Source organism: Haematobia irritans, chromosome 3 (assembly GCF_050003625.1).
Source record: "Haematobia irritans isolate KBUSLIRL chromosome 3, ASM5000362v1, whole genome shotgun sequence".
NCBI lineage: Eukaryota > Metazoa > Arthropoda > Insecta > Diptera > Muscidae > Haematobia > Haematobia irritans.
This window is the reverse complement of record NC_134399.1, coordinates 27,652,192-27,677,692: the sequence shown is the minus strand read 5'-3', so window position 1 is coordinate 27,677,692 and position 25,501 is coordinate 27,652,192. Positions and strand designations below refer to the sequence as shown.

The following is a 25,501-nucleotide window of genomic DNA, read 5'->3' as shown; positions in this document are numbered from 1 at the left end:
CATAAAAAATTTTAAAAATTATTTATTCGTCAAAATATCACAAAATTTTTTAATTCACATCCAAATCACTGGATTCGCATCACACCTTAAGAAGTGATGCAAATTCAGTGCAACGGCTGTTGAAATGGTGGACATTCGTCCTATGACAAACCCATGTTAAAATCATCGCTTCTGCGCCAAATGTTGCACCACTTCCGGATCAAAAAAGAACATTTTCACTACTTTTTTGGCGACGCTTTTTTTTTGCTAGCTACCGAAAACGTTTTTCCTTTGTTTGTTAGAGTTTTTGGAATTTCTACGAAAATTTTAAACTTTCATCACCAAAAAAATTCGTTTGTTACAAAATTTTTATTTTTTTCAATAAAAACCAAAAATATTTTTGAACCAACAACACAGTCCATTTTGTTTATATCAAGCACTGCTCTTTTCCAACTTTAAGTCTTTAATAAGACACATTTTACAGTTCATAGTAAAAATTTAATATAGTATGTTAGTACACAGAAAGAAGAGTTTTCTTTTCTGAGGAACGAAATTTTAGACAAGCAAAGTTTTCTTTTAACGCTAAATTTGTTTCTTTTAAAGCAAATAAAAAATATGAGAGACAATCGTTGAATCGCTTATCCTAAATTCGGATTTAGTTGTTCTAAAATAATATATATGTGATAAGAAAGGGAAATTTCATTTGTCTAAAATTTCGTTCCGGAGGAAAGCATTTTTTCTTTGGGTGTATGTAATGTTGAACATCTTTTCGGAAATTGTCCGATTTTCAAAATTTATCTATACTTGAACGATTTCGTCTTTTTTAATAATGGGTTCAATATTAGTGGACTAACTCTGTAGGAGTAAAGTCAAGTATAGCTCCTAATACCTAATAATATTATTTCCATGATACCCCACAAATGCTTATGTTTACTAATTCAGTAGGAGTGGTTTAGGGTATGATATAGTCGACACCGCCTGACTTTCTACTTTACTTACTTCTTTATTCTATGTTTTGTCCTTTCTGAAGGACTATGTCCTTTTAATATTTATACTTATTGCTATCAATTGCCCATACCACGTGCAAGTCATTATCTATAATTACAATTTGGGCCCTAATATATAAATAAATTTGACATTTTGTAGCGGCTGACTCTGAATGTCAATTACTCAATTCAATATCGTAATTCTAAAATCTTAAATATGATAGAGGAGAATCGAAATTGCCTTTTACAATAATGAAATAATGCCAATAAATAGAAAGAGAAAATATATAATAATAATGATGAAAATATATACAGTGAAGCCTTAGAAACTTGGACACTCTGAAAAAAGGACACTTTTCAAAAGTGGACAATTTTAGTGAGACATTTGCTATATTAAAAGTTACCCCTCATAAGCGGACACCTATCAAATGGGGATAAATTTTGGATAGCCATAAGTGTCCTCTTCGGAGAGATTTTACGGTATAATAACAATAAGTGATTACGGATTTCCTTTTTGTAAAAAAAGAAATGCGTTTGCCATAATCGTTCTTTAGCATTTTTTTTTGCGTGTTTTCTTTCATCTAAGGCCTTTACGTATTTGTTATCAGTGAAAACATTCTATAACGAAAACCCTCTATACTCATCTTCTATCCCCAAAGAGATTTCTATTTTAACATAATGTCATTAAAGTCCTGTCGCAGGCAGCAATTATCCTGTAGCCTACTACAACGGCCAACAACAGCAACATTAGAAGAAAAAAAAAAACAGACCCATTTAATGCACATGTCTATTGCATGCTAAGTCTGTAGCATAATTTTTCCTAAAGCCAGTTTTCTTGCTTTTTTCCCTTTTGTAATTATCCTGAAAATGGTAACTACCAACAGGGGAGGATTTCTTTCTTGATCGACATCTGTAACGCTACATAGAAAAATAAACCCCCGTATGGAATAGGTCAATGAACTCAAACTAGATAAATAACAAAAAGGAGCATAGAGTCCAACGAGGGTGACTAGAAACGTTTGTTGGCTAAACATTTGAGAAACACATTTCTTTTCTTAATTTTCGGGGAAGTTATATATTTATTCACAAAAGGGGAGAGAAGTGGAAAAATTTAACAAAGAAAAATTGTTCCCTGTATTTTGTTTTCCATAGAAAACAAGTGAGTAAGGGATACAAAAAAAAAGGATATGCCAATATATATGTGTTATACTACAATAACCCCTTATACATATACACCGAAGATTGCCATGAAATTGTAAAAAATATTAAATTCAATTTCTCTGAAAGTACACTCAAAAAAAAAACAAAGTGAATGCATTAGCAAAGAACATTTAGGTTTGTTAAAAAAATCAACTAAACTACCCAGCAAAACAAGCGTCGCCAAAAAAGTAGTAAAAATGTTCTTCTTGGAGCCCGAAATGGTGCAAAATGAAGTTGTCATATGATACAGGGTGGCCCAAAAAAGGACTTAAGAATTAAAAATAATGTTTTTTTTGTTTTTATTTTTTATTGATTTTTTTTTATGTGGCTGGAACCATATGTTTTGATTATTCTCAACATGTGGACGCAAAAAATTTTCTATCATAGTCCTATACAGAGCCCTGTTAACCGTTTCTGGGTGACCCTCCACATGGACCGATAATTTGATCAGCCATAACACCGCACCAAACAGTACATCTGGCTGATGTAATGCCCTAGGATTGTGAGTGCCCCAAAATCTACAATTTTGTTTGTTTACATAGCCATTTAAGTGGAAATGAGCTTCATGGCTCATTAAAAGATTGTTTCAAAAGTTATCATTTTCTCTGGCTATTTGACTAAAACGAATAGCATGTTGCAGGCGTGTCATGCCATGTAGCCATGATTTATCTCCAAAAACCAGTAAATAACCTGCAAAAGACAAAAAAATATATATTAAAAACAAAAAAGATATAACCATTTTTAATCCTTCAGTCTTTTTTGGGCCACCCTGTAGATGTCCAGCATTTCAACAGCCGTTGCACTGATTTTGTATCACTTCTTAAGGTGTGATCCCAATTCAGTGTTGTGGATGTGAATAAAAAAATGTTGTGATATTTTCCCAAATAAATAATTTTTTATAATTTTTTATGATTTTTAACGCATTCTAACGTTTGTCCGAAATGTTTGACATCAAATAAATGCACAAATTTGCAATTTTTCTAAAATGGATTTAACATTTTTTTTTCGACAAAATTTAAATAATTTATACAATTTAATTAATTCTTACTATTAGAAACAAAAAAAAAAAAAAACGTTAAAATTAAACATTAACAAGCATATACGGCCGTAAGTTCGGCCAGGCCGAATCTTATATACCCTCCACCATGGATTGCGTAGAAACTTCTACTAAAAACTGTCACCCACAATCGAATTACTTGGGTTGCGGTAACACTTGCCGATGACAAGGTATCTTAAAACTTCTTAACATCGTCCTCTAAATTGTAAGTTAGTCCATGAGGGGTATATATAAAAAACGTACTATATAATTCAGTTCTTGAGAAGTCTACAAATAATTACTAATCGATAAGAACTATTGCGCGTTAATTACAGAGCCAGAATTGTAATATGGGGGGGGGGGGGGGGGGTACTTCATATGGGGAGATTTTGCAGATTTTTTACTGTTTGGTAGTTGGGAAGAATTCTTGATGTTTTGGTAGATTTTGCACAATATTCCTCTATATTTTAGAGGTATTTCATAAATTTTTTATAGAAATAAAATTTTGACAAAATTTTCTAGAGAAATCAACTTTTATCAAAATTTTTTTTAGAAATAAAATTTTAACAAAGCAAAATTTTCTATAGACATAAAATTTTGACAACATTTTCTATAGAAATAAAATGTTGGCAAAATTTTCTATAGACATAAAATTTTGACAAAATTTTCTATAGAAATAAAATTTTGACAAAATTTTCTATAGAATTAAAATTTTGACAAAATTTTCTATAGAATTAAAATTTTGGCAAAATTTTCTATAGACATAAAATTTTGACAATATTTTCTATAGAAATAAAATTTTGGTAGATTATTTTTGACGATTTGGACCAATTTTTGTGTGATTGGCCATCGGCTATATATGGCTGGCTGGTAACTGCCCTATACTAGCGCAATGTACCAAATTTACACCGAATCGGACGAATTTTGCTCCTCCAAGAGGTTCCGGAAGTCAAATCTGGGTATCGATTTATATGGGGGCTATATATAATTATGGACCGATATGGAGCAATTTTACCAAATTTCAACCGGATCGGATGAATTTTGCTCCTCCAAAAAGCTCCGGAGGACAAATCTGGGTATCGGTTTATATGGGGGCTATATATAGGACTATGGACCGATATGGCCCAATTTTGGCATGTTTGTTAAAGACCATATACTAACACCACGTACCAAATTTCAACCGAATCGAATGAAATTTGCTTCTCTTAGAGGCTCCGCAAGCCAAATCGGGGGATCGGTTCATATGGGAGCTATATATAATTATGGACCGATATGGACCAATTTTCGCACGGTTATTAGAGACCATATACTACCACCATGTACCAAATTTTAACCGGATCGGATGAATTTTGCTCCTCCAAGAAGCTCCGGAGGTCAAATCTGGGGATCGGTTTATATGGGGGCTATATATAGGACTATGGACCGATGTGGACCAATTTTGCCATGTTTGTTAAAGACCATATACTAACACCACGTACCAAATTTTAACCGGATCGGTTGAATTTTGCTTCTCCAAAAGGCACCGGAAGTCAAATCTAGGGATCGGTTTATATGGGCGCTATATATAACTATAGACCGATATGGACCAATTTCTGCATGGTTATTAGAGACCATATACTAACACCATGTACCAAATTTCAGCCGGATCGGATGAAATTTGCTTCTCTTTGAGGCACCGCAAACCAAATCTTGGGATCGGTTTATATGAGGGCTATATATAACTATGGACCGATGTGAACCAATATTTGCATGGTTATTAGAGACCATATACCAACACCATGTACGAAATTTCAACCGGATCGGATGAAATTTGCTTCTCTTAGAGGCTCCGCAAGCCAAATCGGGGGGATCGGTTTATATGGGAGATATATAACTATAGACCAATATGGACCAATTTTTGCATGGTTGTTAGATACCATATACTGACACCTTGTACCAAATTTCAACCGGATCGGATGAATTTTGCTCCTCCAAGAAGCTCTGGAGGACAAATCTGGGGATCGGTTTATATGGGGGCTATATATAGGACTATGGACCGATGTGGACCAATTTTGCCATGTTTGTTAAAGACCATATACTAACACCACGTACCAAATTTTAACCGGATCGGTTGAATTTTGTTTCTCCAAAAGGCACCGGAAGTCAAATCTAGGGATCGGTTTATATGGGGGCTATATATAACTATAGACCGATATGGACCAATTTTTGCATGGTTGTTAGAGACCATATACTAACATCATGTACCAAATTTCAGCCGGATCGAATGAAATTTGCTTCTCTTTGAGGCACCGCAAGCCAAATCGGGGGATCGGTTTATATGGAAGCTATATATAATTATGAACCGATATGGACCTATTTCTGCATGGTTATTAGAGACCATATTCCAACACCATGTACCAATTTTCAGCCGGATCGGATGAAATTTGCTTCTCTTAGAGCAATCGCAAGCCAAATTAAGGGGTCCGTTTATATGGGGGCTATACGTAAAAGTGGACCGATATGGACCAATTTTTTCATGGTTGTTAGAGACCATATACTAACACCATGTACCAAATTCCATCCGGATCGGATGAAATTTGCTTCTCTTAGAGGCTCCGCAAGCCAAATAGGGGGATCGGTTTATATGGGAGCTATATATAATTATGAACCGATATGGACCTATTTTTGCATGGTTATTAGAGACCATATTCCAACACCATGTACCAATTTTCATCCAGATCGGATGAAATATGCTTCTCTTAAAGGCTCAGCAAGCCAAATCGGGGGATCGGTTTATATGGGAGCTATATATAATTATGAACCGATGTGGACCAATGTTTGCATGATTATTAGAGACCATATAGTAACACCTTGTACCAAATTTCATCCGGATCGGATGAAATTTGCTTCTCTTAGAGGCTCCGCAAGCCAAATCGGGGGATCGGTTTATATGGGAGCTATATATAATTATGAACCCATGTGCACCAATTTTTGCATGGTTATTAGAGACCATATACTAACACCATGTACCAATTTTCAGCCAGTTCGGATGAAATATGCATCTCTTAGAGGCTCCGCAATTCAAATCTGGGGGTCCGTTTATATGGGGGCTATACGTAAAAGTGAACCGATATGGCCAATTTGCAATACCGTTCGACCTATTTCAATAACAACCACTTGTGCCAAGTTTCAAGTCGATAGCTTGTTTCATTCGGAAGTTAGCGTGATTTCAACAGACGGACGGATGGACGGTCATGCTTAGATCGACTCAGAATTTCACCACGACCCAGAATATATATACTTTATTGGGTCTTAGAGCAATATTTCGATGTGTTACAAACGGAATGACAAAGTTAATATACACCCATCCTATGGTGGAGGGTATAAAAAAAAATAATATATATTATTAAAAATTATTATTGTTTTGTATATATTAAAAATACAAAATTTACTAATCTAATCTTTTTTTATGATTATTTTCTTTACAGATTTGATACAAACTACAGAAATTTATACACTTTGAGAAAGCAATCGAGCAGCTATTAATTGTACACCAAGTGAGAAAATACAAAACAAAATATTTTATATTATTCCAAAAATCAAGAATATTCCAAAAACCAAAAAGAAAAACAAAAATACAACTAAAATTAAATAAAGAACAGAAATCTTGCAAATCAACACCACCAAAGAAAACCAACTATTACAGAGCTAATAAAATATAACGAATTGACAACAACCACAAAAAAACCAAAAACAAAAACAAAAAAGAAATTAATCATTTATACACTTTAATAGAGACTCAGAAAAAGATTTAAGAATTTTTTGAGTATAAATCAACCAAATGTTCCATATTGAAATACAACAACAACAACAAGAGTAACAGCAACAACAACAACAAAATAAATTTATAAAATTTAAAAAGTCTAGTCAAATAACCAAAAACCGAACAAAAAAATACAACCAAATTTACGCTAAAGAAACAAAAACTTTTTGCATTTTTGCAATTTTATAAAACCAATAAAACAAAAAACCGAAAAGGAGAAATCAACCAAAACGCAAAACATTTTTTCACACAGCCCAGAGGAAGACTCCCCGCATTCCAAACAACCAAAGTAAAGAAAATAAGATAAAAAAAATCATTAGCAAAATTTACTCTTTTAACTTTTAATATTAAAAAATTTAAACAATTTTAAATAAATTATCAACAACAACTTATAAATTAATGATCCAAACAAAGATCTAAAACTCCAACTCCACTTAAAAAGGACAAAATTAACGTGAAAATAAAATCAGCATTAGCCGCCATCGAAGCAGCATACAAGAGGAAGAGGAATCTACGCTTTTAAGATAATATTCTTACAAACTAATTGGGAATTATAAGCCCACAACATTTTTGAAAAAAAAGCATCAATAACAGAAACAACAACTTGTGCTAAGCACACATACACACTCACATTCACTCATATTAAACAGATATTCAACGCTAACTTTAAGTAGGCGTAAGACTTCGAAAGAAGAGCGCGAGAGAGCACAAAAGCGAAACAAAGTTAATTTTTTGCTATAGCGCATTATCCCAAAAAAATCTTTCAAAATTACTCTCCAACAGCAACAAACCACCACCACCACCACTACCAAGATGACCAATGCCATGGACATTGTTATCAAGAATGGCAGTACCAATGGGTCTGTCGATGGCAACGATGAATCCCGTACCAATTTGATTGTCAACTATTTGCCCCAGACCATGACCCAAGAGGAAATGCGTTCACTTTTCTCAAGTATTGGAGAGTTGGAGAGTTGCAAATTGGTTCGTGATAAGATTTCGGGTAAGAAAAACTAAATAATCGCTAATCCTAATTTGAAGACAAAGAAAATTTCATTGAAATTGTGTTGGCAAACATTTTCATTAAAACAATGAAAATATTCATTAATAGTATGTAACATTTCATAATATAAAAGAAAATTTATGATAATAATGAATAATTTCATTACAGTTATTTTATTTATTTATTTATTTATCAATTAATTACATTTACAATAAAATTATAATCATAATTGTAAGCTGTGACTGCTAGGGTCTTAAGCTTGATTACAGTTATGAATTTGTTGCACTCTGGCAATTTTACTAAAACATTTCCTTAAAATAACGTACCTCTTTCCATCAATTTTAAAGTAATTAACTTTTTTCTCTCCCTCTCTTTTATTTTCTCTTTTTCTCTTACAGTTTTGCCAGCTTCTTTGCAGGCTTTGAATCCAGCCTTGCAACAAGGTTAGTTGCATGCCTTTGTCATGATCTCATTTCATTTAGTAACTTGTAAAAGTTCTACCATTTTCAGGTCAAAGTTTGGGCTATGGTTTTGTTAACTATGTCCGACCCGAAGATGCTGAGAAGGCTGTCAATACCCTAAATGGTTTGCGTTTGCAGAATAAGGTGATTAAGGTCTCATACGCCCGTCCAAGTTCGGAATCAATCAAGGGTGCTAATTTATATGTATCGGGTCTTCCCAAAAATCTATCACAACCAGACTTGGAGGCATTATTTGCACCATATGGCAAAATAATAACATCCCGTATTCTCTGTGATAATATATCCGGTAAGTTAGAATTGTTAGAGAAAAAAAAATGAAATTGTAAAAAATAATCTAAAATTTTATTTTTAATTACACCGTAAAAAAAATTTTGAGAAAACTCTATAATTTCGTATCGCCTTGGGTTGAATAGCACTTCAGTTCCTTATTAAACCCTTTTTCCCAATTACTGCTTTTATTTCCTATAATTTATGAAAAAGTGGCATAAAAAGTGTCATACATAATGGAAAGAGGCAAGTTTTCTGATAAGGAACAACTCCTCATTTTTTACGTCAGATTTTATATAGAACTACAAGCAAAAAAATAATTATTCTTTGTTTTTCGCTGTAAGGAAGTTTTTTTTGGAAGAAAGTTATATACTTTTTGTGATAAATGTTTATTCTTATAGAGGATGTAAAAACAATTTTATTAAGACTGGGTTAGGTTAGGTTAGGCCCGATATATCAGGCTCACTTAGACTATTCAGACCATTGTGATACCACATTGGTGAACTTCTCTCTTATCACCGAATGCTGCCCGATTATTAAGACTAACTAAAAAAAATGTTCTTGCTAATTGCATTTTCGCTTACTACTTTCCTACTTCCACTCACTTTGCAAATTCTTAGCACCTTTTTCTGTCATACAAACAATGTAGAAGAAATTATTCGATTTTATAATTTGTTTTAAAATTTTACCTTTCTTCTGAACGGAGAATCGAACGCAGATCACACAATTTGTAAGCCAATATACTATCCATTGGGCTACGTAGCTGTTATTGTGGTCAACAGACAATTGTCGCTATAGCCATCAACGCACAAGCAACACAAACAGCCAAATGGTTGTATTTGTATAACATAGTTTTCGTCGCTAACGAACCGATTGAAAACAAAAACCTTATTTAACATAAACATAGATTTAGTTGGCCACGGTGGAGCCATGGTTTGCATAAGGTTGTCACTCGATAACCATAATGAGCCAAAAATAATAATAAAATTTTACTTCTATAGAAAATTTTGTCGAAATTTTATTTCAATAGAAAATTTTGTCAAAATCTTAGTTCTACAGAAAATTTCGTCAAAATTTTATTTTTATAGAAAATTTTGTCAAAATTTTATTTTTATAGAAAATTTTGTCAAATATTTATTTCTATAGACAATTTTTTCAAAATGTTATTTCCATATGAAATTTTGTCAAACTTTTATATCTATAAAAAAAATTTGTCAAAATTTTATTTCTATAGAAATTTTGTCAACATTTTATTTCTATAGAAATTTTTTCAAAATTTCATTTTTAATAAAAAGGTTTGTCAAAATTTTAGTTCTATAGAAAATGTTGTGAAAATTTTATTTCTATAAAAAATTTTGTCAAAATATTATTTCTATATACAATTTTTTCAAAATTTTATTTCCATATAAAATTTTGTCAAACTTTTATTTCAATAGAAATTTTTGGCAAAATTCAATAGAAAATTTGGTCAAAACTTGACGTCTATAGAAAATTTTTTTCACAATATTATTTCTATAGAAAATTTTGTCAACAATTTTTCCATCGAGAGTTTTGCCAAAATTTTATTTCTGTACGAAATTTTGTCAAAATTTCATTACTATAAAAAAATTTTATCAAAATTTTATTTCTATAGAAATTTTATTTTTATAGAAAATTTTGTCAAAATTTTATTTCTATAGAAAATTTTGTGAAAATTTCATTTCCATAGAACATTTTGTCACACTTTTATTTCAGTAGAAAATTTTGTCAAAATATTATTTTTATAGAAAATTTTGTTTAATTTTTTTTTCTATAGAAAATTTTGCGAAAATTTTATTTCCATAGACAATTTTGTCAAAATTTTATTTTTATAGAAAACTTTGTCAAAATTTTATTTCTATAGACAATTTTTTCAAAATTTTATTTCCATATGAAAGTTTGTCAAACTTTTATATCTATAAAAAATTTGTCAAAATTTTATTTCTATAGAAAATTTTGTCAAAATTTTATTTCTATAGAAAATTTTGTCAAAATTTCATTTCTATAGAAAATTTGGTCAAAACTTGACGTCTATAGAAAATTTTATTTCTATAGAAAATGTTGTCAAAATTTTATTTCTATAGAAAATTTTGTCAAAATTTTAGTTCTATAGACAATTTTGCCAAAATTTTAGTTCTATAGACAATTTTGTCAAAATTTTAGTTCTATAGAAAATTTTGTCAAAATTTTATTTTTATAAAAAATGTTGTCAAAATTTTATTTTTATAGAAAACTTTGTCAAAATTTTATTTCTATAGACAATTTTTTCAAAATTTTATTTCCATATGAAAGTTTGTCAAACTTTTATATCTATAAAAAATTTGTCAAAATTTTATTTCTATAGAAAATTTTGTCAAAATTTTATTTCTATAGAAAATTTTGTCAAAATTTTATTTCTATAGAAAATTTGGTCAAAATTTGACGTCTATAGAAAATTTTGTCAAAATTTTATTTCTATAGAAAATGTTGTCAAAATTTTATTTCTATAGAAAATTTTGTCAAAATTTTAGTTCTATAGACAATTTTGCCAAAATTTTAGTTCTATAGACAATTTTGTCAAAATTTTAGTTCTATAGAAAATTTTGTCAAAATTTTATTTTTATAAAAAATGTTGTCAAAATTTTATTTCTATAAAAAATTTTGTCAAAATTTTGTTTCTATAGAAAATTTTTTCAAAATTTTATTTCCATAGAAAATTTTGTCAAACTTTTATTTCAATAGAAATTTTTGTCAAACTTTTATTTCAATAGAAATTTTTGTCAAAATTCAGTAGAAAATTTGGTCGACACTTGATGTCTATACAAAAAAAAAATTATTCCAATAGAAAATTTTTACAAAATTTTATTTCGTTAGAAAAGTTTGTCAAAATTTTATTTCTATAGAAAAATTTGTCAAAATTTTATTTCTATAGGAAATTTTGGCAAAATTTAATTTCTATAGAAAATTTTGTCAAAATTTTATTTCTATAGAAATTTTATCAAAATTTTAGTTCTATAGAAAATGTTGTCAAAATTATATCTATAAAAATTTTTTTCAAAATTTTATTTCAATAGAAAATTTGGTCTCAGCTTGATGTCTATGGAAAATTTTGTTAGAATATCATTTCTATAGAAAATTTTTGCAAATTTTTTTTCCTTCGAAAATTTTGTCAAAGTTTTATTTCTATAGAAAATGTTGTCAAAATTTTATTTCCATAGAATATTTTGTCAAAATTGTATTTCTATAGAAAATTTTGTCAAAATTTTGTTTCTATAGAAAATTTTGTCAAAATTTTATTTCCATAGAATATTTTGTCAAAATTGTATTTCTATAGAAAATTTTGTCAAAATTTTTTTCTATAGAAAATTTTGTCAAAATTTTATTTACATAGAAAATATTGTCAAAATTTTATTTCTATAGAAAATTTTGTCAACATTTTATTTCCATAGAAAATATTGTCAAAATTTTATTTCTGTAGAAAATTTTGTCAACATTTTATATCTATAGAAAATTTTGTCAAAATTTTATTTCTATAAAAAATTTTGTCACAATTTTATTCCTATAGAAAATTTTTTCAAAATTTTATTTCCATAGAAAATTTTGCCAAACTTTTATTTCCATAGAAATTTTTGTCAAAATTCAATAGAAAATTTAGTCAAAACTTGATGTCTATACAAAACTTTTTCACAATATTATTTCTATAGAAAATTTTTATAAAATTTTATTTCTATAGAAAATTTTTTCAAAACTTTATTTCTATAGAAATTTTATCAAAATTGTATTTCTATAGCAAATGTTGTTAAAATTATATCTATAAAAAATTTTGTCAACATTTTATTTCAATAGAAAATTTGGTCACATATTTATGTCTATGGAAAAGTTTGTTACAATATTATTTCTACAGCAAATTTTTGCAAATTTTTTTTCTTCGAGAATTTTGTCAAAATTTTATTTCTATAGAAAATTTTGTCAAAATTTTATTTCTATAGAAAATATATATAATACATAGAAAATTTTGTAAAAATTTTATTTCTATAGAAAATTTTGTCAAAATTGTATTTCTTCAGAAAATTTTGCAAAATTGTATTTTTATAGAAAATTTTTACAAAATTTTATTTCTATAGAAAATTTTGTCAAAATTGTATTTCTATAGAAAATATTGTCAACATTTTATTTCTATAGAAAATTTTGTCAAAATTGTATTTCTATAGAAAATTTTATCAAAATTGTATTTCTATAGAAAATTTCAAAGAAAATTTTGTCAAAGTTTTATTTCTATAGAAAATGTTGTCAAAATTTTATTTCTATAAAAAATTTTGTCAAAATTTTATTTCTATAGACAATTTATTCAAAATTTTATTTCCATATAAAATTTTGTCAAACTTTTATTTCAATAGAAATTTTTGGCAAAATTCAATAGAAAATTTGGTTAAAACTTGATGTCTATAGAAAATTTGTTTACAATATTATTTCTATAGAAAATTTTGCAAAATTTAATTTTTATATAAAGTCTTGTCAAAATTTTATTTCTATAGAAAATTTTATTTCCACAGAAAATTTTGTCATACTCTTATTTCAATAGCTTGATGTCTATGGAAAATTTTGTTACAATATTACTTCTATAGAAAATTTTTGCAAATTTTTTTTCTTCGAGAATTTTGTCAAAATTTTATTTCTATAAAAAATTTTGTCAAAATTTTATGTCTATAGAAAATGTTGTCAAAATTTTATTTTTATAAAAAATTTTGTCAAATTTTTTTTTTATAGAAAATTTTTTCAAAATTTTATTTCCATGGAAAATTTTGTCAAACTTTTATTTCAATAGAAATTTTTGTCAAAATTCAATGGAAATTTTGGTCAAAACTTTATGTCTATACAAAACTTTTAGTTCTATAGAAAATTTTGTCAATATTTTATTTCTATAGAAAATATTGCCAAAATTTTATTTCTATAGAAAATTTTGCCAAAATTTTATTTCTATAGAAAAAAAAATTGATAAAAGTTGATATAAAAAATTTATGAAATACCTCTAAGATGGAGAGGAATATTTTGCAAAATCTACCAAAACATCAAGAATTCTTCCAATCTACCAAACAGTAAAAAATTTGCAATTTTTGGTAGAATTATACCAACTGTAGCAACTGTTCATAATTATATGTAGCCCCCATATAAAGCAACCACCCTATTTAAATTCTGGCTTTGTAATCAACGCGCAATAGTTCATATCGATTCGTAATTATTTGTATACTTCTCAAGAACTGAATTATATAGTACGTTTTTAATATATACCCCGTATGGACTTACTTACAATTTAGAAGATATTTGTTAAGAAGTTTTAAGATACCTTGCCATCGCCCAGTGTTATCGCAACCCAAGTAATTCGATTATGGATGAGAGTCTTTACTAGAAGTTTCTAGCCAATCCATGGTGGAAGGTGCATAAGATTCCGAGTGGCCGAACTTACGGTGGTATACGGGAGCCACCGTGGTGCAATGGTTAGCATGCCCGCCTTGCATACACAAGGTCGTGGGTTCGATTCCTGCTACGACCGAACACCAAAAAGTTTTTCAGCGGTGGATTATCCCACCTCAGTAATGCTGGTGACATTTCTGAGTGGTTTCACTTGAATGTGGAACGCCGTTCGGACTCGGCTATAAAAAGGAGGTCCCTTGTCATTGAGCTTAACATGGAATCGGGCAGCACTCAGTGATAAGAGAGAAGTTCACCAATGTGGTATCACAATGGACTGAATAGTCTAAATGAGCCTGATACATCGGGCTGCCACATAACCTAACCAAACCTACGGTCGTATATACTTGTTGTATATTATATTTTATTAAATTTAAATTAATTATTGATTTCATGAAAATCCCCTCTTGAAAAAGACCCCCTAAGGATTTATATTATTTTCTTTAAGATGTTTGCATACTTTTAGGCGCCACAAGTGTCCATGTAAAATCACTCTATTAGCCGACAAGAAATTGTTTTCGTTTTCATCTTTGCAATTAAAATTAAATTTAATTTGTAATTTAATTTTTTTTTTAATTTACATTTCTATAATATTTATTATAGTTTACAAAGTTTCCTTGAGTTGTTTTTAGTTTTGTTATGATTTTTTATTTTTATTCTTATTTTTTTATTTTAGAAATTGAAATAATCAGAAAATTGTTATTAAATGGCCAAGGTATGTTGAGTTCGTTATTTTTCTTTTTTTTTTTGTTAATATTTTATATTTTAATTTTATTTTTACAATGTTATTTATTACATTATATAATTTTTTTAGATGAATTGCGCTAAATATGATGATTCGTATCAAAGTGTATGAGTACGTCATATACAGAAAAAAAATATTACCAAAATATTTCCAATTAACAAGTTGATTGATTGAACGCAATCAATAAAAAAATTAACTAATGCAATTAACTTTTTAATCAAATCAAAAAATAAAGTCAATTAAGAAAATTATTAAAAATTTTTGATAAAATATTAATTAATTACAATTAATATTTTAATTTAAACAAAGTATCCAAATAAAAACATAATTAAAAAATTTCTTCGGAAATAATTAGTTGAATACAATTCATTTAAATTTACTACAATCATTAAATAAATTCAAATAAATTGTTGCTTAAATCTACACCAGCACTAGCATTAGGAGGAGATAAAAATATACACATTTTGAGTTAAATTACAATTATTGTTATTATAATTATTTATGGATTTATAAAATAAAAATTTTTATTGTATGAAAAGTTTGGTAATCTTTTCTTTGTTTTTATTATATTTTTAGGTCTCTCAAAAGGTGTGGGCTTCATACGTTTCGATCAACGCAACGAAGCCGAGCGTGCAATCCAAGAACTGAATGGCAAAACTCCTAAAGGTTACACCGAACCCATAACGGTTAAATTTGCCAATAATCCAAGCAATAGTGCTAAAGCTCAAATCCCACCCCCACTGGCGGCCTATTTGACCCCACAGGCGGCCGCAGCTACTAGACGTTTGACTGCTGGAGCTTTGCCCTCTGCAGGACGTATAAGGTAATTAAATAATTTTTTTAATAACAAAAAACTTTAAAAAATTTAAAAAATAAGAGGTGTAGGCATGGTGATTTAGTTTTTTCCCTGATAACCACAAAGGATTTATTTTATAACACTTTTATCGAATTTCTTTCATATATTCTTCTCACCACACGTAAAAAAATAAAAAACTAACCAAATTTAATCCCTTAACCTAAAACCAATATTATTTTTAAACATTTTTCCTAAAATTTTATTTCTCTAAAACCAAACTCTCTCTCACACATACACCCTCTAAATTATTCCAAAATATAACTTCTGTATAATTTATCATATATAAATATGTTTCTCTAACAATACTTTTTACTAATCTTAACAAAAATGTTTTTTTGTATTCTTTTTTAAATATATATATTTTTTCTTATATTTTTTTCTTTAAAAAAACTTTTTTTGTTTCCATTTTATTTGTTTTTTTTTATGTGGCCATGATTGATTTTTATATTTAGCATTGGAAAAAGTCCCATGTTTGCCATTAACAAGGGTTTACAAAGGTGAATTAATTTCTTATTTATTGTTTTATTTGTTCTAAAACAAAATCTAAAAGTATAAATTACAAAACCAAAGAAAAAAAGATCAATGCAACTGACTTTTTTGGCATAAATTTGTTTTTGGCAAAGTTTTAATTGTAGTGTATTCTCATTTGATTTTTTTTATAGTTCTCTTTTTATCGGAAACTGTCTTGTTTTAATTGTTCTTTTTTTTATTTTTTTATATCTTTTAATGTTTTGATGTTGAAAATCTTGATATATATTTTTTTGTTTAATTAATTTTGTATATTATTTGGTGTTATCAATGTTTTTGGTTTTTTTTCTTTATTTCTTTATGATTTTTATTTTCGTTTATTTTTCTTGTACTAAACCATTATCAGCTGTCATTTTTGTGTCTTTTGTAAACATCTGTCACTATTAGTTGGAAATCAGTGGAATATTAATTTGCCTTGTATTGAAATATTAGGGGTATTCAATGTGAACAATTAATAATGGATGATAGTCAATGCGGCTTAGGAAAATCTTTCCTCGTATACAACCAACAGTGTGTAATGCACACATAAGCGAATTTAAAGAAATTTCATTTAACGAAAACAAACTTCTTTAGTTGCAAATGACTGCTCATCGTAGTCTAGGTAGGAAAGACTCAGTGGTACAATGGTTAGCATGTCCGCCTTGCATACAAAGGAGCATGGGTTCAATTCCAGTTTCGACTAAAACACCAACAAGTTTTTCAGCGATGGACTATACTCTCTCAGTAAGCTGAAACGCCGTTCGGGCTCGGCTCTAAGAAGGAAGTCCCTTCACAATTGCCACAGTTGGTAGATTCTACCAAAAATGGTAAATTTTTTACTGTTTGGGAGATGGGTAGAATTCTTGATGTTTTGATAGATTTTGCAAAATACTCAAACTAAGAGGTGCTTCATACATTTTGTATAGAAATAAAATGTTACCCAAATTTTCTAAAGAAATAAAATTTTGACAAAATTTCCTATAGAAATAAAATTTTGACAAAATTTCCAATAGAAAAAAAAATTGCCAAAATTTCCTATAGAAAAAAAAATTGCCAAAATTTCCTATAGAAATACAGTTTTGACAAAATTTTCTATAGAAATAAAATGTTGACAAAATTTTCTATAGAAATACAGTTTTGACAAAATTTTCTATAGAAAAACTATTTTGAAAAAATTTTCTATAAAAACAAAATTTTGACAAAATTTTCTACGGAAATAAAATTTTGAGAAAATGTTCTATAGGAATAAAAGTTTGACAAAATTTTCTATAAAAATACAATTTTGACAAATTTTTCTATAAAAATACAATTTTGACAAAGTTTTCTATAGAACTAAAATTTTGGCAAAATTTTATATAGAAATAAAATTTTGACAAAAATTTCCATATAAATAAAATTTTGGATAAAATTTCCTATAGAAATAAAATGTTGACAAAATTTCCTGTAGATACAAAATGTTCGCAAAATTTACCACAGAAATAAAATTTTGACAAAATTTTCTAAAGTGATAAAAATTTGATAAAATTTTTATATTGCAATAAAATTTTGACAAAATTTTCTATGGAAATAAAATTCTCACAAAACTTTCTATAGAACTAAAATTTTGCAAAAATTATCTATAGAAAAACATTTTTTGAGAAAATTTTCTATAGAAAACATTTTTTGAGAAAGTTTTCTATATAAATAAAATGTTGAAAAGAAATTCTGTAGAAATAAAATTCTGACAAAATTTTCTCTAGAAACAAATTTGACAAAATTTTCTATAGAAATAAAAAAATGATAAAATTTTCTATAGAAAAAAAATGTGGACAAAATTTACTATAGAAATACAATTTTGACAAAATTATATTATAGAAATAATTATAGGAATCAAATTTTATCAAAATGTTCTTTAGAAATAAAATTTTGACAACATTTTCTACAGAAATAAAATTTTGACAAAATTTACTATAGAAATACAATTTTTACAAAATTATATTATAGAAATAATTATTGAAATCAAATTTTATCAAAATTTTCTTTAGAAATAAAATTTTGACAAAATTTTCTTTAGAAATAAAATTTTGACAAAATTTTCTATAGAAATAAAATTTTGACAAAAATTTTTGTAGAAGTAAAATTCTCACAAAACTTTCCATATATTTAAAATTTTGACAAAATTTTCCATAGAAATAAAATTTTGACAAAATTTTCTTTAGGAATAAAATTTTCTTTAGAAATAAAATTGTGAAAAAATTTCTATAGAAATAAAATTGTGACAAAATTTCCTATATAAATAAAATATCGACAAAATTTCCTATAGGAATACAATTTTGACAAAAATTTGTATAGTGATAAAACTTTGACAAAATTTTGTATCGATATAAAATTTTGAAAAAAAAATTATATAGAAAAACATTTTGTGAGAAAATTTTGTTTATATAACAAACTGTTGAAAAAATTTTCTATAAAAATAAAATTCTGACAAAATGTTCTATATAATAAATTTTGACAAAATTTTCTATAGAAATAAAATTATGATAAAATTTTCTATAGAAATAAATTTTGACAAATTTACTATAGAAAAAAGTTTTGATAAAATTTTCTATAAAAATAAAATATTGAGAAAATTTCCTATTGAAATTTCGACAAAATTTTCTATAGAATAAATTTTGACAAAATTTTCTATAGAAATAAAATTTTGATAAAATTTTCTATAGAAATAGATTTTGACAAAATTTACTATAGCAAAAAAATTTTGATAAAATTTTCTATAGAAATAAAATATTGACGAAATTTCCTATAGAAATAAAAATTTGACAAAATTTTCTATAGAAATAAAATTTTGACAAAATTTTCTATAGACAAAAATTGTGAAAAAAACAATTTGGAAAGATCATGACAAACTTTTCTATAGATATAAAATTCTCCCAAAATTTTTTATATAAATAAAATTCTGACAAAATTTTCTATAGAAATCAAATGTTGGCAAAAGTTCCTATAGTAATAAAATTTTGACAAAATTTTCTATATACATAAAATTTTGACCAAATTTCCGACAGACATAAAATTTTGACAGAATTTCCTAAAGAAATAAAGTTGTAACACAATGTTCTATAGGAATAAAATTTTGCAAAAACTATCTATTTGAATAAAATATAGACAAAATTTTCTATAGAAAAAAAATTTTGACAAAATTTTCTATAGTAATAAAATTTTGACAAAATTTCCTATAGAAATAAAAATGTGACAAAATTTCCTATAGAAATAAAATGTTGACAAAATTCGCTATAAAAATTAAATTGTGACATAATTTTCTATAGAAATACAGTATTGACAAAATTTTATACAGAAAAAAAATTGACAAAATTTTCTATAGAAAAAAATTGTGAAAAAAAACATTTTGACAAAATCTTGAAAAAATTTTCTATAGATATAAAATTCTCACAAGATTTTTTAGTAATAAAATTCTGACAAAAATTTCTATAGAAATAAAATGTTGGCAAAATTTCCTATAGAAATAAAATTTTGACAAAATTTTCTATAGAAATAAAATTTTGACAAAATTTTCTTTATACATAAAATTTTGACAAAATTTCCTATAGAAATAAAATTTTGACAAATCTTTCTATAGAAATAAAATTTTAACAAAATTTTCTATAGAAATAAAATTTTAACAAAATTTTCTATAGAAATAAAACTTTGGCAAAATTTCCTATAGTTTAAAAATATTGACAAAATTTTCTATAGAAATAAAACTTTGACAAAATTTCCTATAGTTTAAAAATATTGACAAATTTTTCTATAGAAATAAAACATTGGCAAAATTTCCTATAGTTTAAAAATATTGACAACATTTTCTATAGAAATAAAACTTTGACAAAATTTTCTATAGAAATAAAATTGCGACAAAATTTTCTATAGACATTAAATTTTGACAAAATTTTCTATGAACAAAAATATTGAAAAAAAAATCTTATGTCACTGAAAAACTTTCGTAGGGTCAATATTAATGAAATTTTCTTTGTGTGTAAGATTGTGTATGTATTTTTCATTATAATCTCCAAATGAAGTTCATTATTTCTTACTTTTGCTTACATACAACGGCTATATACACCCCAAAAATCCGCTCTGAAAGAAAATGTTGGGTTTTAAGAAAATCTTAACGAATTTGTAATTATACAATTATTTTTCGAGCTTTATGGACAGATATAGATTAAGGAACATGGTTAATAGAGCCATTGAAAAGAAAACTCCAGATACAAATCTATACACGCCTGGACTGTCCATGTTTCGTCAATGATAAACCTTTTTATCATTTTGTGAATAATCACAATTTGTTATTTTATTATTTTAATATCTTTTGGTACAAAAGCAATCTCGAGAATAATAAGTTACTGTGAATGATCACACATTGTTATTCAATTTGCGTTGAAGTAGTGGCATTGTATATTGGTAAATATCTTAAAATCTCATTCCTCTCATGTCAAAATATCCATGCGATTTGAAATTAAATCGTCTATAGAAATTTTCTTGGATTTATTGTGAGGGTATAAAACCGGGTTTTCTTAGTCTAAGAACAAATCTGATGCACTAGATGTATGCATTGCAATCACCCCTAATATATTTTCAAAAAAGGTCCTCTGATTTCTATCACTTTAATATTAAACACTTTGGCATGCAGCAAATAAATAACGACATGAAAAAAATACATAATTTAAAAATAAAAGAAAAACTCCATAGATTTTTAACTATAAGCGTAGATAACACAAAACTTTTAATAATTATTAGGAAAATTTTGAAAGAATTAAATTTAATTGATATGATTCTTAAAAGTTAAGTGTTTGTTTTTTATATTGTAAACAAAAATATTTGAAAATTAATTTTATATCAAATAATATTAATTTTTGTTAATTTTATTTTCTCCCTTTTCTTCCCCCCTTCCATCGAACATCCTTGATCACTATCATCCTATAGATATTCGCCTTTGGCTGGCGATCTCTTGGCTAACTCCATATTGCCAGGCAATGCCATAACTGGTTCCGGTTGGTGTATATTCGTTTACAATTTGGCACCCGAAACGGAAGAGAATGTCTTGTGGCAATTGTTTGGCCCCTTCGGTGCCGTCCAATCGGTTAAGGTAATCCGTGACCTGCAGACCAGCAAATGTAAAGGTTTCGGTTTTGTTACCATGACCAATTATGATGAAGCGGTTGTGGCTATACAATCATTGAATGGTTATACTTTAGGTAATCGTGTTTTGCAAGTAAGCTTTAAGACCAATAAAACAAAAACAGCTTAAACGGCAGCAGCCCCATCACATCACAAACAAACATTCCATAACAATTTATTACAACAGCTGCAATTTTATAGTAAGTTAGCATTTGCTAAAGGTCGGCCAATGACGACTAATTTTCGAAAATATTAAAAAAAAATAATAAAGAAATTCACAATATTAACGAAATCATATGGATTAATAAAATATGGCTCTTTATTTTCAGACTAAGACTAGCCCCTTGACAATTTTATATATTTCATAACAATTTTTCTTGGAAAAGTTAATGTATATTAGATTTTTTAAGAAATTATCTCACAAATGTTTCACTCATAGCTCATAGTGTGAACGCCCCATAAATATAACAATCAACATAGCTTTGCCATACATTGTCTTGGAATAATCCAAGACAATGGGATTTTATGGAGAAGCAAAAATATTTCCAGTATATGATACTAAAGTCGATTTGGAAAATTAGGGGCAAATAATTGTCATCTAGCGGATGAAAATTTATTGTGAATGGTCACACTTTCTATCATTGTGAAAAAGGAACTTTATTGGATCCGGTTGATCACACTTTACTATGAATGATCACACTGTGTAATTTTCTAATCGTTGGTCGCTGTATAATAAAAGCCATCTAGCTGATAATTAGTTACTGTGAATGATCACATTTTGTAAATTTTTCTGTCATTGGGTATTGTATAGCAACATTTTTGTAGTGGATGGCATTTTACCAGTTCCACAGTTCGCAAATTTTATATAATAAAAGCCATCTAGCGGGTGATAATTTACTGTGAATGGTCACACTTTCTATCTTTGTGAAAAAGAAACTTTATTGGATCCGGTTGATCACACTTTACTATGAATGTTCACACTATGTAAATTACTCATCATTGGACGCTGTATAGTAATACTTATAAAGCTGATGACAATTTACTGTGAATGATCACATTTTGTAAATTTTTCTGTCATTGGTTGGGCGTTGTTTTGTAATATTTATATAGTGGATGGCATTTCACTGTGAATGATCACAGTTCACAATTTTCATATAATAAAAGCCATCTAGGGGTTGATAATTTACTGTGAATGATAACATTTTGTAATTTTAATATAATAAAAGCCATCAAGCGCATGATAATTTACTGTGAATGATCACACTTTGTGAATTACTCATCATTGGACACTGTATACACATAAAAAAATTTCACGAACATTTTTCCAATTAAAATTTTAATTGAGTTTTAAAAAATATTCAATTAAAAATTTAATCGATTCAACAAATTTTTTAATTGAAACAAAAATCAATCACAAAAATTAATAGTATCAATTAATTTTTTAATTGATACTATCATTTCTGTGATTTAAGATATTTCAATTTAAAAAAAAATTGGATCAATTGATTTCGTGATTGAACCAAAAAAAATTTTTTTTGTGTGTAGTAATACTTATAAAGCTGATGTCATTTTACTTTGAATGATCACATTTTGTAATTATATTATCTGTGGGCTCTGTATAATAAAAGCAACTAGAAGATGATGACATACTGCGAATGATCATACCTTGTAAATTTTTCATCATGGGGATTTGCACAATAATAGATATATTATGACATTTTACTGTGAATGATCACAGTTGTTTTTAATTTTGTAATTCCATTATTTTTGGAATTGTATCAATATACAGTGGATCATAATTAACTATGAAATATCACAGTTTGTAATTTCTCTATTTTTGGGAGATGCCATCTCGTGGATGATATGTTACTGTGAATGGTCACTCATTGTAATTCTAGTATCGTTGAATTAGTGGCTTTGTAAGAGTTTAAACAAAGCATAATAGAAGCCATCTAGCGGATTGGAGGTTACTGTGAATGATCATAATTGGTAATTCTAGTATTTTGGAGTAGTAGCTTTATAAGATCGTAAAGGCATAATAGCCATCTAGAGGATCACAATTTACTAAAAATTAGAACAAGGTGTGAAATTCATACTTTGTAAATTTATTATATCTGGGTGCTGCATAGTAAAAACCAACTAGAGGATGCAGTTATTGTGATTTATCACACTTTTTAACGTTATTATCTTTGGATGCTGCATATTAAAATCCATATAACGGATAAGGAACTACTGTGAATGATGACAATTTGTACAATCTTAAATAAATAAAAAAACACATACTGTGAATTATCACTCATTTTAATTCTACTTTAATTGAACTAATGGCTAATGTATGATCGTATAAACATAATTTCATTTTAGAGGATGATATGTTATTGTGAATGATCACAATTTGTTATTTTATAATATTTGGGTATTGCATAATAAACGTCATCTAGCGGATAATAAATTACTGTGAATGATTACACATTGTACAATCTCAAATACATTAAAGCCACATACTGTGAATGATAAGTTTTTTATTACTGTGAATGATCACATTGATCTGAATGAAAACTGTTCGCTATATTCGCCTAATATTGTCATGGACAACAAGACATAGAAATAATTTCAAAAATACTATGAAACTGTTCATTATTGCAATGATATTTTATATTAAATAACGTTTCATAAAATTAATGAATATTTTCATTGTCCCAATGAAATAATGTCATAAATACCAAGAAATTGTTCATTATTTCAATGATATTTTATATAAAATAACGTTTCATAATATTAATGAATATTTTCATTGTCCCAATGAAATAATGTCATAAATACCAAGAAACTGTTCATTATTGCAATGATATAATATATTAAGTAACGTTTCATAATATTAATGAATATTTTCATTGTCCCAATGAAAATGTTTCCTAATTTTTGCGTAATATTGCGAATAAAATTCAGTTTTCGAAATAATTTCATAAATACAATGAAACTTTATATTAAATAATGTTTCATATTATTAATGAACATATTCATTGTTTCAATGAAAGTTGTTACTAATATTAATATTGCCATTAAAATATAGTAATATTACCATTTAAATTGAACCATCGAAATAATTTAATAACTACCATGAAACTCTATATAAAATAATGTTTCATATTATTAATGAACATATACATTGTTTCAATGAAACTTGTTCCTAATATTCAAGTAATATTACCATTAAAATATAGTAATATTGTCATTAAAATTAAACCATCGAAATAATTTCATAACTACCATTAATCTCTATATTAAATAATGTTTCATATTATTAATGAACATATTCATTGTTTCAATGAAAGTTGTTTCTAATATTCACGTAATATTACCATTAAAATATAGTAATATTGTCATTAAAATTGAGTCATCGAAATAATGTCATAACTATCATGAATCTCTATATTAAATAAGTATTTCATACTATTAATGAACATTTTCATTGTCGCGATGAAAACTTGCATAAATACTATACTTACTTTTCTTTGGCAACAAGCCATGGAAATAATTTCATAAATACAATGAAACTTTATATTAAATAAGTTTTCATACTATCAACGAATATTTTCATTGTCGCAATGAAAACTTGCATAATTGCATAAATACTATGAAATTTTTCATTGATGTAATTTATATTTCTATTAAATAATGTGTCATATAAATAATGAATAGTTTCATTGTCTCTATGAAAGTTGTTCCTAATATTCGCAAAAATATTGACATTCAAATTATAACAATTTCATAAATACTATGAAACTTTTCATTAATGTTATTTATATTTCTATTAAATAATGTTTTATATAAATAATGAATATTTTCATTGTCATTGTTGTTCCTAATATTCGCAAAAATATTGGCATTCAAATTATAACAATTTCATAAGTACTATGAAACTTTTCCTTTATGTAATTAATATTTCTATTAAACAATGTTTCACATAAATAATGTATATTTTCATTGTCTCTATGAAAGTTTTTCCTAATATTTGCAA

General features: G+C 27.1%; 1 protein-coding gene across 5 annotated transcripts in view; it reads left to right on the top strand.

Moving 5' to 3' along the window:
* fne (ELAV like RNA binding protein found in neurons) overlaps positions 1–24,202 on the top strand; it is a 200,633-nt gene extending 176,431 nt beyond the window's left edge. For 2 of the 5 annotated variants that reach the window (XM_075303028.1, XM_075303027.1), the window contains exons 2-7: positions 6,669–8,006; positions 8,405–8,449; positions 8,502–8,774; positions 15,543–15,789; positions 16,275–16,319; positions 21,286–24,202. In XM_075303028.1, coding sequence (XP_075159143.1) covers positions 7,817–8,006; positions 8,405–8,449; positions 8,502–8,774; positions 15,543–15,789; positions 16,275–16,319; positions 21,286–21,610 — 1,125 coding nt within the window. In that variant the 5' untranslated portion in view covers positions 6,669–7,816 and the 3' untranslated portion in view covers positions 21,611–24,202. The remainder of the gene's footprint in view (positions 1–6,668; positions 8,007–8,404; positions 8,450–8,501; positions 8,775–15,542; positions 15,790–16,274; positions 16,320–21,285) is intronic. The other 3 variants (XM_075303029.1, XM_075303030.1, XM_075303031.1) reach the window with 3 other exon arrangements.
* The last annotated feature ends 1,299 nt before the right edge of the window (positions 24,203–25,501 follow it).